This window comes from Mustela nivalis (assembly GCF_964662115.1).
Source record: "Mustela nivalis genome assembly, chromosome: 9".
Classification (NCBI taxonomy): Eukaryota; Metazoa; Chordata; class Mammalia; order Carnivora; family Mustelidae; genus Mustela; species Mustela nivalis.
Genome location: NC_139028.1, coordinates 32,496,815 through 32,514,515, shown reverse-complemented (window position 1 = coordinate 32,514,515; position 17,701 = coordinate 32,496,815). Strand labels below are relative to the sequence as shown.

The 17,701-nt window shown below is 47.1% G+C and overlaps 1 protein-coding gene across 4 annotated transcripts in view; it reads right to left on the bottom strand.

The window, feature by feature from the left end:
• APLP2 (amyloid beta precursor like protein 2) overlaps positions 1–17,701 on the bottom strand; it is an 81,774-nt gene continuing 64,073 nt past the window's right edge. For 2 of the 4 annotated variants that reach the window (XM_082683373.1, XM_082683375.1), the window contains 10 exons: positions 15,744–15,874; positions 14,537–14,611; positions 12,969–13,127; positions 11,892–12,020; positions 8,484–8,583; positions 6,821–6,973; positions 5,301–5,336; positions 2,215–2,300; positions 1,444–1,518; positions 1–1,114 (listed from right to left, as the gene is read on the bottom strand). In XM_082683373.1, the coding sequence (XP_082539499.1) occupies positions 923–1,114; positions 1,444–1,518; positions 2,215–2,300; positions 5,301–5,336; positions 6,821–6,973; positions 8,484–8,583; positions 11,892–12,020; positions 12,969–13,127; positions 14,537–14,611; positions 15,744–15,874 (1,136 nt within the window). In that variant the 3' untranslated portion in view covers positions 1–922. The remainder of the gene's footprint in view (positions 1,115–1,443; positions 1,519–2,214; positions 2,301–5,300; positions 5,337–6,820; positions 6,974–8,483; positions 8,584–11,891; positions 12,021–12,968; positions 13,128–14,536; positions 14,612–15,743; positions 15,875–17,701) is intronic. The other 2 variants (XM_082683374.1, XM_082683376.1) reach the window with 1 other exon arrangement.

Genomic DNA, 17,701 nt, shown 5'->3' with positions numbered 1-17,701 from the left:
AGTCTGGCAGCTGTGCCGCCAACTGTTCGGGACAGCCTCAGGGAGCAATCCCTGTAAAATAAGGACTGGGACCACATGATCTCTAGGGTCTTTTCTAGCTCAGAAATTCTACTACTAGGCAAGTATCCAGCAGGAGGTGAAACTAAGACACACATCTGGACTGATTTTCCAGAGCACATCACATTCCTTATTTATTGTATTCATTTTCTGGAACCAAGAAATTTGGACATTCCCATCACTCACCTCAAAATGAGTTGTAAGCAGTTCTAATTATGAATCACCAGAAGACGGAACTGAAACGCTCTGCTCTGGCTCTGAATTTCCTGTTGCTTTCTCCCCCCACTTAAAAAAAAAGACTACTGGGACTGAGCCTGGGTGGCTTAGTCAGTTAGGTTGGGGTGGGGGGGGCTCTGCTTCTCTCTCTCCCTCTCCTTCTGCCTCTGCCTGCCACTCTCCATGCTCTCTTTCTCCCTCTGTCAAATAAATAAATAAATACAATCTTTTTAAAAAATGAAAATAAAAATAAAAATACTATTTATTTCATACTTTGAACACTTACTCACAATTGCCACTGTTGCCTTATCTGTCATATACTTGGTTTGCTCCTCAAAAAAACCCAAGTCAACAACAAAAACAAAAATTAAAGAAGGGTATCGACAGTCTTTACTCTCAAATACCTAAATATATCAGAAAGAATGAAACACTAAGGAAATCATCTGAAAAAAGTTTTCACCCTCTGCACCAGAAAACACTCTTTTATGGTTTCCTCACGTTCACAGTCAAAGGCCCAAATTAATGTTAAAATGTGATAGGGACAACATAATTCAGTTGGGGCGAACTTCCAAGACTTGACCTGATAACCAAGTAACTGATTTAACCTATGAAATTGAAATAAACCTCCCTGACAGCACAGAGCCAACCATCACCAGCTCGGGGCACAGAAAGGCCTGCTGCTCACCTCCACGATCCCATGGCTGATGGTGCCGTACTGTCTCTTCCTCAGCATCACCAGGCTGATGACGATGACCGTGGCAATGGCCACCGCGATGACCAACAGCCCAATGAGGGCGCTGCTGCTCAGACTGAAGTCCTCCCGCAGGGGCCCCACAGATTCCTACAGTAACCGAACAGACGTGCGACAAGGTCTCGGTGACTCTGCACGGCAGGAGACATGCACTCCAGGAGGGCCAAGCTCCTGTAGAGTCGTGACTCTGAAAACTAAGGGAGTGCCAAGGTCCCGCCTTCCAAGTAACCATCCCCATAAAGAGAACTCCCACTTTCCCCAATCTCCACAGAGATCCTAATTTTAGCTTTCTTAGCCCAAAGTATGGAAAAATGGGGATGGGGGCCTTTGAAAGCTTGAAACGCCAGGCATCTCTCCGTTTTCCCCTTGAAATGGAAAGAGCGAACTCCTGGCATTGGGGTCTGCAGCTGAACACATACCGGCTCTGCCTCCAGGCCGCCAACCCTCTCAGCATTGAAGATCATTTCCTTAACGTCCAAAGTCTCGTCGATGACCTGAAATGGTATGAAGAGGTCAGCAACTGGGTGCACGCGGACATTTAATACAAATGGAGCCGCTTCTTTTCCACTCCATGTATTATATGGTGGAGGGAAACAGAGTCCTGAGAACACCCACTAACCAAGCAGTTCGTCACCTTCTAAACCCACTCCCCAAACCCCTCAAGGCGGAAGCAAGTGCGGACACAATGTTACTGCATCACAGCCGCCTCCTCAGGGACCTTCCCCTGCATTTCCCTTTAGGTAACCACCAAGGAGAGACATTTCAGGACAGACTACCAAGAAAGCATGTTTAAATATTGAACTCGGTCAAGAATAATCCAGAAAGTGCTCATAGAATAGTAACAGTAGATACAAACCTAAAGCAACAGAAGAGTGAATGTCGACTATATTCCAATTTCAAGTTACTAAATCTCTATACTCACTTGAAAACGGCCTCTCGTATTTGAGATCTGTAGGTGCAAGTCTATAGCAACAGATGAGCTACTGCTGAAAAGTGATTCTTTATCCCTTCTCATACCCAGATGCTCAACACCACAACCGATTTGTGGGAGCAGCTGGAGCCGACCCAACTTCTACCACACGGAAAAGGAACACACGGAGGTTCACCTGGGAAGCGTCCAGAACAATGCCACTCACGCTGATTAGTCTCAAAATTACAACAGGGCAGGGCAGAAGGGAGTGATGGCTCACCATATTTTCATCCACTTTATTCTTACTGTTAATCACTTTCTCCTCAGCACCGATCAGTCCTCCATCCTGCTCTCCCACTCCAGATCCTGTGTTGGGGAGAAATCACAGCAGAGTGTTTCCCAGGCTGGGCTGGCCTCGTGCCAACCTCACGGTAGCAGCAGACCCCCTCCTGAGGGCCGGGGAGCCCTCGCTATCACCTCCCCACCCCCATTGCCCACCCCGGCTACATGATATGCTACTTTATTCCCAGCTGTGGGGATGCACTGTGCTCTGTAAGGATGAACGGTACAGGCATTTTTCAGAGGACCGATGGATATAATGGAGGAGGAGAGTGCTTACTTATATCCAGCTTGGAAAAAGTGGAATGCCAGCCTTCAGAAGAGAATGTTTATTGTAATGAAAACAGAAGTGGAGTGAAGGCATTCTAACCCTCACGTGAGATTACCAAGCGCCTGTTATCCCACGACCCGGTACTTCCACACCCTGGGCTCCCTCTGCATGGAGGCACCATCATACCAGCAATGAATCTGCACGTCTGCCTCAAGCGTCCTATTTTATTCCACAGGCAATTCTTTCCGCCTGAGATACCCTCCTTGCCTGACCTCAAACACTTCCTGTTTGTCCTCCGAGCTGCAGCTCCTCCTGGGAGACATTCCCAGCTTGCGGCACTTAAAATCCTTGTTTATCCTCATTCGTCCTCCTCTGTGTCTCCCACTAGCCTGTCACCCTCTGAGGGCTTAGGTCACAGATGTCACATCTTCAGTGGGGATCAGAGAAGGAACAGGAAGGAAGCATTCCACAGACAGGGAGAATTCTAAACACGAGGGTGGAAGGTACCTTTCTGTATATGGAGCAAGACTGGCCACACTCCTCTTGTCAAGGTCAGACATCGCCTGAGCCAATGTCACCTGTGCGTGGCACCCCAAATGACAGTATGTGAAGATGTGGCGTGACAAGCCAGCACAAACCCAGGCACAGAAGAACGGACGAGCACCCTCCTTATTTCCAGCTCCAAAAAGCGTGGGACTCCTAGTCATCTTCCCGGTTTCTCGTGAATAGTAAGATCACCACTGTATATGCATGTCTGTGATCTGAGCCTTCTACAGAGAGGTCCCCCTGTCAGCACACCCAGCATTCTAAGGGGGCAACGTGCATGTGAGGACGACTCACACCAAAGGACGTGCCAAGCACTGATGTCCCTGGGCTTGCGAACAGTAACGCTGGGCCCAGCCACAGCCAAGCCTTCCAGCTCACAACCGCACTTGCTCTTGCTGCGGGGTGATGAGTAATAGCTACCTCAGGCGCCGATCACGCGGGCTCGCTACTGTCTTCACTCGTGAGAAGGCAGCCAAAAATAATGCCGGTTTTTCCTAAAGCTTTCACTTCAAAGAGGAATTTCACAACTCGATTCTAGGGTGTGTTAAATCAGGGCTGGCTTTTGTAGTCTCAAAATGCCACTGGAACAGTATTACTGCCTGCCTACTACTTGAGAAAGAATCTGGAGAGGTGCTGTCTCAGCAAGGATGCGGACGAGTAAGCCTAGTAAACTCTAATCCTTCTGTCACTCCCTCTTCTCTCCTCCATCAGATTTTAAAGGTCACAGGGCAATATCCTATTTGAAAAGTAACATGGCACTGAACCAACTAATTTCAAGTCCTACTACTAGTCTAGACCATTCTCAAATTCCTCTGGTGGCATAACCCACAGGTTTTCTTAAACACTGACCAAAACCACTTTGATTTTCTAGAAGGGATAAGTAAGTGACATTAAGAGAACAAAAACTCATGTTCAAATTATTCCAGCTAATAACAACTGAAGTATGAGGACGAAAGCTAAGTAAACTAGGAAATTCATCTCTAGCTACAAATATCTAGGATGTACTGTTCAGAAGAAAGGGAACAAACACAGTCATCTCCAAGAAGAAGCATATTCAAGTATAACCAAATCAGGTATTTACATATAAGTGATTTTTACAAGATCTGAACTGCACTCTCATGTTCTGAGGAAAAGCTGTGGCAAAAACCACAACATCAAATTCCTCGAGAACACTGCTCAGTCCAACCACAGTCTGCCAGAGCCAGCAGACAGGGCTCATAAAATACACCCTAAGAACACACTGACCCTAGGACGGCAGACTACCCAACTACCTGGGGAAATTCAGCAACACTAGGGAACAGAAACGCATGGGCTTTGAAGACAAAGGAGCTGGGTTCAAATCAGAATTCCTCCATTTCTCAAAGTCATGAGTCTGAGCAAATCCTGCAACCTGGGGCTTCTTTAACCACCCAACCTGTCAGAGAGAGCTAAAACCCGACCATGAGGTATGCTCAGTGCATTAAATGAGAGCAAGCACGTGAGGCCCTCAGAGTGGTGCCTACGGAGTACTAGCACGTTCTGAAGTTTGGACACTCACTACTGCGCAGCAAGAATTCACTTGTCACAACCTGTTCTGTCCACCAGCTTCTAAGCTTTTGAGGATGGCTACAACTCCGGACAGGAGACAAGTGGGCATCAACAAAGGGCCAGGTACAGTGAAAAGGAAAGGAAAGATGTAGTGGGAGCAGCAGAATGGGGGGGTTGGGTAGGGGGGAAGAGATCAAAGAAAACGACTGTCTACCTGCCCCTAAATCAAGCACATTTTAATTATTTTAAAAGATTCTTTTTTAAAGTAAACTCTACACCCAATGTGGGGCTCGAACTCCCAACCTGAAGATCGAGAGTCACAGGCTCTACTGACTGAGCCAGCCAGGCGCACCCGGCGTTATTTTCAAATATAGGAGCAATTCCAGCCAACCTGTTTAAGTTGTATATGCATTTAACTATCCAGATGAAAATGTTCCACAGAAACATCTGGATTCTCTGGGCATCCAGAAGGAAAATTTAGGATGGCACCTTATCACCAACACCACTGACACTGGATTCTACGTGGGGGACGCAGGGCTATCTGGCTCCACTCCCAGCCACGCCTGAAGAAATGAGGTGGGAAGATCTCAGGTGATGGGATGACACAGAAAATGAAACTCCTGACACATGGGGGAAGTGAAGAGGAATGAGGTCTTTAAAGGTAACATCTTTGACAGACCAACCTTTTTTCATTGAGTGGTACAACTCCGGCTGAGTGTCTAGCAGAAAGGAAAACAATAAAAAAAAAAAAAAAATAGCACAAAAAGGAGATTAAGAAAGAAAATGGCTTCTTTCAAAATTCCTATCTGAGAATTTCTCTGTAACGTGAACAGAAAGTAAGCTTCCTTAAAGATATGCCCGAAATACCCCGCAAACAAACCAGGAGGTAAGAGCCGCCGCATATGGACTGGAAGGCAGGAGGGAAAGAACAGGTCTGCCTTGGGTCTTTGGGGGGAAATTTTCTGGGAGAGTCCCAAATTCTTCAGCTGAGCCCACACTTTATTTTTCTGAGGAAATAATAAAGTCAGTATCAACCATGGTTTTCTGAACAGGGGAAAAGGTCCTAGTTCAGACCTGTGCAAGATGCCCTGGCCCGGAACAAGGTGTGTGAGCACGGCCTACCTACAGGCCCACGGAAGTCCAGCGTTGGGAAGGGTAGGGTTTGGGAACGAAGTGGTATCTCTTTATGTATCTGGCTCCTTTCTCAGATTCTGAGTACCTCAAGGTCACTCACACTGAACTGGTGCTTCTGGGGTAACTGGTTCAGAAGGCATTCAATTAAGGTCTGAAGGCCAAGCTGGATGCTCCTCATGGTCCTCGTTCAGCAGGCGTCTGGCCCGCACCACTCTATCTGACCACGGGCAGCTGACCACACCCAGGACTGCAGGGGCTCAGACCCTTACTCTCCCCCTACAAGCTACATGACCCTGGGCAGACACTTAACTTCTTTACATCCTGGAATGCCCAAATGAAGACAGTCCCGGGCACCAGGGGTATGATAAGGACTCTAGGGTTGTGGCCATGATTTTCCCTGTCACCCCCATTAGCAGTTAGCGCAGCAGACAAATAAATAGAAACTGATTCCACACCCTGGTCTCAGGGCACCTGGCTCAGCAGCTTGTTTATTTCTGGTGCAGACCCATAGCTTTTAAAGATCCTTTCAGACACTGAGAACCAGCAAGGGAATAGAAGGAAGCATGCCAGACCGGGAGTCACAGCGACAGGACTTCTGATCTCGCCCAACACACCCCCCTCCGCCCCCAATACCAGAGGTGTCACCTTGAACAAGTCAAGCCTCCTCTGTGGCCTCTCCACGGTCTGCCCCCCCCCCACTTGTTATGAAAAGCTGATGACCTCACATAACATGGAAGTGCTATTTCAGCAGCAGAGTGAGGTCCACGTGCAAGGAGTCACACAGTCTGGTGGCAGCTGACAGGACCAGGAGAAAGAGAGGGTTTCACACAAACCATCTATGAAGTGGGAGAGCTACTACTAACCTCATGGGGATCCGGAAGCCAACCACCTGAAGGCCCCAGCATGGTGCCTGCACACAGCAGACGCTTGGGGAATCCAGTTTCCTTTTCCCTGCCCAGCTGTCCCACCAGGCTCTAAAATGCTCCCTTCAACTTTCTAACTGGGTGCCACACCCTGCCCAGGCCAGCCCCGCCAGCAACTGGGCCGCCAATCCTGCGATCATACACACCTTCGTTCTCAGGTAAGGATGGGAAGGGATGGAAGGGATGGAACGGCGGGATCTCCTCGCTCTCCTCGGAGCTCACCCGGACGTCCACGGGCGTCTCGGAGATGGAGGCAGTGAACTGGTCCATGTCGGCCCGCTGCTCCTGAAGCAGCTCGTCTGACAAAGACAGACACGGCAGCGAGTGGCTTTCAGAAATACCGCCAGTGTGAACGAGGCTAAGCTGGTCATTCTGCTGAAGGGAGCATCTCACCAGCTCACAAGGCAGCAGACGACTCCCTCCTACCTACGACTCTGATTCCATACCACTGCAGAACCCCAGCACCAGGAGCCCAGGGCCCCCATCCCCCCATGCCCCTCTCCTCTAGGAACTCACTCTGGGGCTCAATGGTTTCTTCCCACAGCAGAGATCTGATGCATGCATAGGCCAGGACCCCCAAATCTGTACCTCCAATTTACTGCCCTGTCCTCTGGCTCACCGGCCAGCCTCCCTTACACCTGCACTTATGTCTAGCAGCAACTTCTATTTTCTCCTGTAGAAAGAGAACGCTTTTCCTCAGTAAAGGGGCGCCACCGTCCACGCTGCTGACAGTGGAAGCCTGGGCCCTGCCCTCAGTGTTTCCTGTCCCTCTGCCCAGCAGCACAGCAGGCTCACCCCTCCTCTGCCACGTGCCCTTCAGACCCATCTCTGTATTTGCTCCATGACTATCACACTGCATTTCTCGCCTGGATGTTTACAATGGCTTCCTGGCAAGTTTGTCATTTTAATACCACACAGCAGCCAATGAATTTTTTTTTTTTAATTCCTGTTCTTTTTAAAAGCATAATACAGATCTAGTCACTCCCTAGTTTAAAACCCTCTAAAGGCTGTTATCCTAGAATAAAACCCACACTCCTTGATTTTGCTAAAATCTCTGCAAATTGGCCTCTGCTAACTTCTTTAGCCCCCTTCCTCCTTCAGTGTTCCAGCCACACCGATCTCCGATCTACTCAAATGTGTCCACCTGACTAAAGCTTCAGGCAGCTGCAGGAGTCTTTCCTCCGCTCACCGTGTCCTGCCCCTCAGGATCTTTGCGCGGGAGGCTCCTTCTCATCAAGTGGATCCCAGGCTACTGTGCTGACACAGCCTCCCCGACGCCCCAGCTACTCTCCGCCGCTCCACTCTGTTCTCCCCACCACGTGGCACCCCTTGTCTTGTTTTCCTGACTCCCCTACTGTAACATGACCTCCTGGACAGACCGACTGCTGTCTGTGACACACAGCAGACATTGTGTTTGCCAAATAAATGAAGAAGATGAAGAGCACGAAGAGGGAGGGAAGTGAGAACATGTGTAAAGCAGGTGTCTTAACTGCAAGGAAGGAGTTAAGGAGGAAAAGGGCAACAGGAAGCTCCCCAGGTGCCCCGCAATTTCACACCTTGGAGTTCTTCTTCCGGTCACAGAGTCAAGGTCAAGAAACTCAAGGCTCTGTGGCTCCCAGCCAGTGCATCTGTCAGGGGTTACTCCCTGACCTTGCCACGTAAGCTCTAGTGAATTTGAGACTTAAAACCTGGTGGCTAATGCCTGGCTTCCCAGCCCTGGATGCCCCGATTTCTCTCATCTTGCACTGCTGACACCCCTGAGCCTCAGCCGGAAGTCCCACTGGACCTCGAGACAAACCCAACACCCACCAATTTCCTCTTGGATTTCTTGGGCTACGTAAGGTACTTTGTAGAGCAGGGAGAGGCTCTGGTTCCTTCTTTCTTCAATCACATGGAGATGTGTCATCACCTGGAGGCACAGAACAGCAGAGTGGCCTTGTTACCAACAGAGCCAGGCCCAGAGCAAACTTGGCAGATGCTCACTTCCTCAAAGATCAGCTGAAAACATATATTCTCCACAAAGCCCAGCAAAGCAGCTGGCCAGAGGAAATGTACCCAACCCCACCCTGACTTACTGACCCCTATGTACAACAGTCCCCCCCTTATCTGCAGGGCCTATGTTCCAAGACCTCCCCTGGATGCCTGAAACTGCAGACAGTACCGACCCCCATGTACACTGGGTTTTCTTCCAACGCATACATACCTAGAACAAAACTCAATTTATAAACTAGGCACAATAAAAATAACCAGCAATAAAAAAGAACAATCATACTATAATAAAAGGGATTTAATGTGGTCTCTCTCTCAAAATACCTTCTTGCACTGTTACCCTTCTTCTTGTGATGATGTGAGAAAATGCTATGTGAGTTGACATGAGGGGAATGACAGAGGCCCTGTGAATAAAGTTAGGCTCCTACTGACCTCCTGAGGATAAGGGGCGGGGAGGGGGGGGGGAATAATTCGCTTCTGGGCTGCAGCTGACTGTAGGTAACTAAGACTACAGAGAGTGAAGCCTCAAATTGGGGGCAGCACACTGCTGTAGAAGACTATGTTTAGACTGTATGTAATACCCCTTGACGATCTGAGAATTTATCCAGAGAATGCTTGGAGTTAAAAGAAAGAATATTTTAAAATTTACTCTAGGCAGTCACTGATTTGATTTTTATACAATGCACTTAGTAACTGTACTAATCGAGAGTAAAAAGCACCCTAAATTATACGATGCCGGATACTCAGTAAGGTTTTGCTGAGTGACAGATGGAGGGAGTCCATTCTTACCACTGGTCAGACTGGATGGAGTAAAAAGAGAATGAAATCATGAGCTGGAAAGTACATCTCCATGGAGAGGGGGCCACTCATGGATTTGCTTAGTGAAGTAATTGCTTGAAATGATTATCATGGTGAATAACAGAACAAGTTTATTCACATTTAACTGAATTAGTTAGTCCTTCCAAAATTTATGCCAAGGTACAAGTAAACATGATTTTAGGGAGCGATAAAGACTTACTTACAACGGTTCTAGGTTGTTCATGTTTTTTAAAAAAGGAAAAAACCATCAAAAATGGTCATTTACTCTTAAAGCTTTTCTCAGGGTGGAAATGAAAGGTAACCTGGGCTAACATCCACCAGAAGGCCACAGTGAAGCTTTATGTTGCCGTAAATGACGCAAGCTAATTCAGGATGGTTACACTTGCAGTTACCATGCTTGTCCTAAAGAGGGCGCTCTAAGCTTAATTAGTGGGCTTGAAGCCATTAGCATGGTCAACATGGAAAAAAAATTAAATGGAAAGATGCTTTTTTGTAGATTGATGTCTCTCTGACCTTTAAAAGCAGGGATGAAAGCAATTTATATTTGCCATTCTTTCAATCAAGTAAATTGATGGGAAAGCACAAGAGTAAGTGCCTTAGAAAATGCAAATGGAAAGTGAAAATGCACCACCCACAGTCTTTGCAAGTGTGTGGATGCTGTTAAATTTCCCATGATTTACAGAGCCATTTGATTGAGGACAGTTCTTATGCCCCCAGAAGAAACAAGAGCAACAGCGTGGAATACAGGACACCCGTATCTTCCCGGTGAGCCCTGAGCTACAGCAGGTGGGGTAGGAGAACCAGACCATTCACAGCGCAGACTGAACATGCATGCCGCAACTGGCTGAACGTATTCAGCGTTTTCTAAAGTGTAGAGAACAGGGAACATGCAAAAGTTTGTGTAGTTCAGCAGCCAAGTTCTACTAGAACTAAGAGCTTAGAGCACAGAGCAAATACCACAGAGGAAGAGCCGGGTTTTCCCCAGGGGATCTGCTAAGAAAGGAGGGCGTTCTACTCCCCATGCCATCTGCTGTGGCACTTGTGAGCCTGCCAGCAGACAACTCCTTCCTTCTACTCTCCTTTCCTTCTACTCTCACGCCATATACTGCATGATAATCTAGTTTCCCCACAAAAAAAAATCTGAAGAAAAAAAAAGTCATGTTTTTTGTTTATGTTTTCTTGTTTGTTTTCAAAAAAACCAAGCAGACCTGAAATCTAGCCCCTGTCAAGGTGGATGCATTGTTCCACCTATACTTCCTGGAAGCTACTCTAGGACTTGGCCTTCTGCCTTCTCTCTTACTCCAACCAGCTCAAAGCAAAGCCTTGAGCTCCAGGTCCATGCCAGATGCCTCCTGGGGTCCCCAGAGCCATCCCTGTCCAAATTCTCCCACTCTTTCTTGTTCCCCCAAACATCCGGCTTATGGAGTTAACTCTGTATGTGTAAGGGTAGTTCTTCATCTTCATGGCTACTGTAATTAATACTACACTGATGGTGAGTTGCTCAAGGGTACACGTGGGATTCCACTCTACAAGGTCAGATGCTAGCACAGGGTCTGGCATGTGGACAGCAGGCTTTCCAAAATCTGAACCAAGGGAGCAGCCACCGCGGTTGCAAGACTTCTGGGCTGACTGCCTTGCAACCGTAATACACACTCGGCAAGAGGCTGGGAGGCGAGTCTCTGGGGAGATGGGCAAGTCCCCGCAGCTAAGTGCATCCCATGGACACTGGGCAGTCAGCACAGCACTCAATTTAAAATAGGGGAGGAAATTAAATATGATCAGTTGTGTCATGACAAGGCCCTCTAGGAAAACCAACAGGCTAAACTATTAGACTTGCTGGTTTATAGGGAAGCCAGCAGGCTTGTAGGCCAGGCTTCTTTTCTATAAACACAAGAAGAGTAAAATGCAAGTTAACGGATGACACTGAAATTAAGAGGATCCAGAAACAAATCTCTCCAGATCACTGTAAAGGAAAGCTGGGCCCCGCATGGAACAAAACCAAGGAATGTACCACTGTCTGTCTCAACTAAAACTCATGTACAAAACAAACAAAACAATTTTTAGAATTACTTGATACAGTTGCATATATCCATTCATTCATCTGAATGAATGGATATGTGCAAACTATGTATCATTCAGATATGTATATATCTGTACGTATTCAAATATTCATTTTGGTGGTACCCAAAATCAGAAATAAACAGGTATAAAGAAGACTGAAAAACTGACTTAGCCCTTCAATATAATTCATGCATTCCTAAACTTCCAGAAACTCTTTTAAGTAGAAATAACCTAAAAGAAGAAAGTACGGAAAAGGGGTTTATACTATCAGCACCGCCCGACCACTGATCAAAGCAGTCTCCCCACTAGAGATGCTCCCACCGCAATTTCTACTCTGTCTAGTTGTACCTGGGATTTCATCTGGGCTGCCTTTTCTGGGTCAACAGCCAACACATGCTGGTAATGACGGATGGTATGCAGGCGATCTTTGTTCTCGGCGCGGACATAACGCCGCAAGGCCTGGAGAATGCGATGAGGCTGCAAGAGAGAACAGTAGTTTAAAGACCCGGACACTACAGAATGAAAATAGGCAGGAAAGCAAAGCTTAAAAGCACTCACCTAAGAATGTAAAGTCCAGTCAGGCATAAGGATGAAAGCTGTGCTTTTTAAAGCTTTTTGCTTACCCAGTAGCAAGAAACTAACCTTTCCTTAGTTTTTTCCACAAAAACTAAGTTCCAAAGTTATACTGGCTCCTTAACCAACAGTGTTTTCCAGAATCTCTAGCCCACTCTCCCACTCAATCTCTCCTCTTTACTGGGTTAAGCGTCTGACACCTTAATTACAAGGTCAGCAGCCCCTGTGTCACCCAGAAAGACTCTACTTGCTCACTTAAGAAGGATACCAATTAAAAAAAAAAGAAAAAAGGAAGAAGGATACCAATATCTTACTTTCCAGTACTTTCCATCCCCCCAAAGCAAGGGGAGTTAAGAGATTAAGTTAACATTAATTTAAGAGATAAATTAACATTATAGTTAAGAGATAAAGAAGCAGGAGGCCACAAGCACAAAGGGCTTTGAAGAAAGTTCTTTTACCCCTTTGTTCATAATCTTATTTAGAACAGAGTAAGTGCCAAAGCTTTGAAAGGCAGGTTTTTATTCTTTGAAAGTAAAGCTACTACAAAATTCAATAACTGAGTAACTACCAACCAGTATCATGAGGTCAGACACTTCTGTATCACAATCGGCACACACACAGGCAGAAAGTGTGGTGCTACGGTGACCTAAGCACATACTAGAACATGGTACCTCTTTCTCCCTGCTCCGCTTTCCTTACCTCCTCCAGCCTCGCCGGAACTCATCATAGAAATGTGATCATTTTGCTGACCCGTGTATCATCATCCGTGGGTTCTACATGTGGCCTACACTAGAGCCAGCAACCCCGAGGACAGCACTCGTCGTCAGTGACCGGGCTCTGCACACCACTTACCCGCGGCGGGTCGGATTGCAAGGCGGCAAGGTAATTCTCCAGAGCCATTCGGCGGCGGTCATTCAGCATGGCTTCCACTCGAGCCAGGTGGGTTTCCACCAGTTGCTGCTTCTCGCTGGCTGCCTCTTTCTCCAAGGCTTTCACCATAGCTTGGAAGTGCTAAACCGAGAAAGCAGGAATGGCATGTAATTCATGGCGCCTGGAGGAAGTCTAAGCAAACAGCCTGAGCCCCCATTGCTCTTCTCCTCGCCCAGAGCCTGTGCAAGTCGGTAACAGGGTCAGAGGAGTGGAGCAAGGGTAAGATCCAAGTACACTCTGAATGCTGTCAGAAAAATCACAACCTCATCCAATGAAAGCATGTTCGATCTGAGCATCAGAGTCCAAATCAGCACTTCTGTCGCAGTGTTGCAAGCCCAGTGTGGGCTTTCTCAATGTGCCCTGCAAGAGGAGGAATGCTGTCCTTTCCACACTATGGCCAAGGTGCCCAACTTCCAAATCCTGAGACACAGACCAACGGGAGCTAGAGTTTGAAACATATCCCAACAGCTGAGTCATTCACATCAAAGTCCTGAATGAAGGGCAAGTTATCTGTGAAGTACCTGGCCAGGCTTGAAGGTAAAGTTTGAAGGCCGTGGAAGTAAATTTCTCTGCATAGGATGCACTGACTATGTAGAAATTAACACTCTCAGATTTTCAGAGTGATTGATAAAAAAGAAAAGGTGTCCCAATAAAGTCTTAACATCGCAAGAAGCTAGACTTCAGGGAATCATAAACACAAACTGATTTAAAATGCAACCTGCTTTATGAAACCCAAATCAGTCTTATAAATTGCTATCCCTATTCCTAGCAACACTCTCTTCTATTCAAGGGGCACCCAGCTGCTGCTAAGACTCTAAGGTTACATTCTTGCAAAGTTAGAAGATGGACTGGTACCTCAGAGTGTCTTATTGTCTGCCTTTTGAATTTTGAAGAAGTGTGCAAAAACAGAACTCAGGGGGCGCCTGAGTGGCTCATCCAGCTCAGTGTCAGACTCTTGGTCTTGGCTCAGGTCACAATCTCACCGGTCTTGAGATCGAGCCCCTACCCACGCACCCACCCTTGTGCTCTGGAAGGAGGAAAATTCCCTCTGCCCCTCCCCCAACTCACACACACTCATGCTCATGCACACACATGCACTCTCTTTCAAATAAATAAATCTTTGAGAGAGAGAGGGGAAAAAAAAAAAAAGAATTCAATACTGCTGAAAAACAAGTCACAGCCTAAGAATGAAGATGACCGAGGATTTTTGCCAGGAGAGCAGAATTAACAAACAGAGGCAGCTAAGGTTGCTTTCTGGCATGAATTAGGTGCGTTCTGGTTGGTTTGCTTTGCTTCTACTACAGGTGATCAGTTCTAGAGAATGCCAGTTTGGAGGTGAGAAGAAAAAAAAAAAAGGCCACTTAAAACGTCCCTGTAACATAAGCTCTCGACTGAGAGACAGTGTCAAACTCTAATTTCCTGGGCATCTGGCTCTGACTGGGTTTCAGAGGGCCAGGCTGCAGGCTTTGTCCCTAGAGAATGCATCCTACCTGAATGAGAGTCTGCCTCTCTGCTTTCGGGAGGTTCTTGGCCTGAAGCTCAGCCTCTTCCCATTCCTTCTTTACCTAGAACAAAGGTCAAAGCCACTATCACCAGAGAATCATCTCTGAAACAATCCCCCCATTTTCTAACACCACCGCCAGGCCCTGAAATCTAATAGAGGAAACTGCACCATATGACCCCTCACGAGCTCAGGGCTGTTCAAGCTTGTTCACAGAATTACTGTCTCAGAAGCTCCCAGACCATGACCATCCCCAGACAGAGCCTCAACTCCATGACCTCCCTGTTCTAGATAACCCCAGGCGAGTTATTTAAAAGTCTTTGTGCCTTAGCCTCCTCACAAATGTAAAATAATGGGAGTGAGCACCATGTTTTATACCTACTTCTCAGAACAGTTGTGGATAAAACATTCCCCGAAGTATAAGCCCAGCACAGGTGATGTGTGAGCTTTTAGGCAGTATTCAGACAAGAAATTCTTTTCAATTTTCTTTCAGTCTTCCTAAGTAACTCCAGGAGAGATCTGCACTATGGCGCACCAGGTTGCTCTAACACTTACAGCTCTTTTGAGAAAGCATCCTGAGGGGCACCTGGGTTCCTCACTCAGGCTTCTTGCTCAGTGGGGAACCCGCTTCTCCCTCTCCCTCTGCTGCTCCCCCTACTTGTGCGCATGCACATGCTCTCTCTCCCTCTCTCCTCTCTTGTTGCCAAATAGATAGATAAAATCTTAAAAAAAAAAAAAAGAAAGAAAAGAAAAAAGCATCCTGAAACTCAGAAGCTTCAGCAGGCAACAGTACCTAGCTAGAGTGTGTTAATTCAGGCTTGCCCTCATCTATTTTTACAGCTACCTGTTCTAATGGCAAGACACTAGCTTTCTATTTACAACAGTTAAATAGTTTCCCTCCTTAAAATAAAAAAAATTTTAAAAGCTAGTTCACAGCAAAGAAAAATAACAAGGATGTAATGGTTATAGGAAGTGCTCCACAGAGTCTGAACACGATGCGCACTCAGAGTAATTATATTATCGGGGGGCAGGTGCTGGGCTTGCCCAGAAGAGGGCCCCGCTAACCTCTCACACTTTACCTATCCTAACAAAGCATGACAATCGGGGGGGGGGGATGGTGTCCCTTTTCTTCAATGATGAAAACCCTACTACCCAACGCCAAACACCAGGAGCCTAAGGGAAGTGCCAAGCTTTACCCTGTCCATCCGGTTGCGGTGCCGTATTTCCAGCTGCTCCTTAGCCTTCTGGAAGCGGGCATGCTCATTGTCATCTGCAGAGGTCTCGAAATACACATCGACATCATTGGTTGGCAGAGGAGTTGGGGGAACTGAAAAGAAATGACAAGAGGGGTTCCCTTTGGGGGTCAAGCCCAACACGGAAAGCGCGTTGGGCTCTAGGAAGAAGGCCGAGCAGAGCACCTGCACGACGAGCTAGCTGGCCTTGCACCGTGCTCCCAGGACACGGTGCTCCTGTTTGCCAAGACACCACTTGGTCAGATCACAGTGCTCCATCTTCCTCACGTGACATTTGGCCACCAGGCCAGTCCGTGCCCCCTGCTATCTTTGGCACCAGCCAGGCACCTACTTAAGGACTTCAGGGGAAGAAAAAGAAATCCTCAATACCTTCCCACAGTTCCTGAAATCATAAAAGCTAAACTCTAATCATTTACTGCTGTCACTGATGGCTCCTAGCCAGAGACAAGGGCAGGTATCAGACCTGCAAAGGCACCTTCCCCAAATTCTCCATTCTGAAAGGAACTTTGGTGCTGAATGGTGTTTGCACAGAGACTGCGTAGAGGAAGTCCAAGCAGCTTAGCTCTAATGTTTTAGTTACAAATAGGACTGAAGAGGTCTTAGAACACCAGGGATAAGAGGGACGACACTAAGTTGCTGTATTTGACAAGGACGCACCACATAGTGTGAAGATACTTTGGGAGTTTCAACCCATGGCACTCACTGGCCTTACGAGGTCACCCACCGTTAGAAAACACACTCCCTGCTGGTCAAGCATTAAGGGCTTACTGGCCCCAGGCAAGTGAAGAGCTAGCAGCACAATGGTGCCAAACCATATAAAGGAAAGGTTTGAGATGACAAGTTTACCTGCCTGACCCCTTAAGAAATACGAAAACTGGGACTTGCCCAGTTCACTCCCAATTTCCCAAGCCAGGGCGGAAGGACAAAGAACTTGCTAGTACAACTTGCTGTATAATATTAGAGCTAAGTGGAGAGCCAATACCAAACCCAATGAATTTCAATACAGAAATAAAGTCACCTTACTTCCAGAACTGTGTAGCTGTAACACAACACTGAAATAACTGTAACTGACAAATGCAACTACAAATCAGTCAGCCACTCCAAAGTTCTGCCGCCAAAGCATCTTTCCCTCAGCTTTAAACCTAAAAGCTGCGACTAAAATTTTGTCAAGAATGTCTGGCTCCTACATAAAGTTTAAAGACGATCGCCATAGCCAATTTTCAGATTAACCAAATTAGAATACACAGCTTCACAAGCCGCCTTCCCCGTGATACTCCAAAGCTCAGCTGGGAGAATTTCAAAGCCCTGAAGTCCACCAGTGCCAACGAGCATGCTGCCTTCAGCAACGCACGTCTGCAGCTTAAAGGCTTATGTGTTGGAGACAGTCTTCGGTTCCTATCACTGGGCTGGATAAAGAGAATATAAAACTCAAGCTGCCTCCACCCCCTGGAACAAAAAGGTAAAGGCAGAGCAGCCCCAGAGCTCTACTGGAACCCAGAACTACAACCATGTCCTTCTGTCCATGTGAAAACAACCAGCTTAAGAAACCAGCACATTTGCCCATCTCTGACCCCTCCGGGGAGGGGCACACACTTGACCAGAGGCACAGTGATGCTTCTAGGTTCTCAAAGCACTCAACCGAGGACCCCACAGATCTATGAACACCAAGCTTCTCTGTGGCAAGTCTTCCCTACCGTAACCACTGGGAAACTACAATTCTGTAGACGGCAGAGCCAGGAATGTAGAGGACAGCCATTCCATCACAGCTGCCAGCACTGTCTATGTGATCCTCTGGGAACAACTGTCTCTCTGCATTCAGGGAGATCTTTAACGACCCAATTCCTCGGGATTCACCCCCCAAATAATGGGTTGTTGCACCTTAGTTTAAGTAATTTACAAAG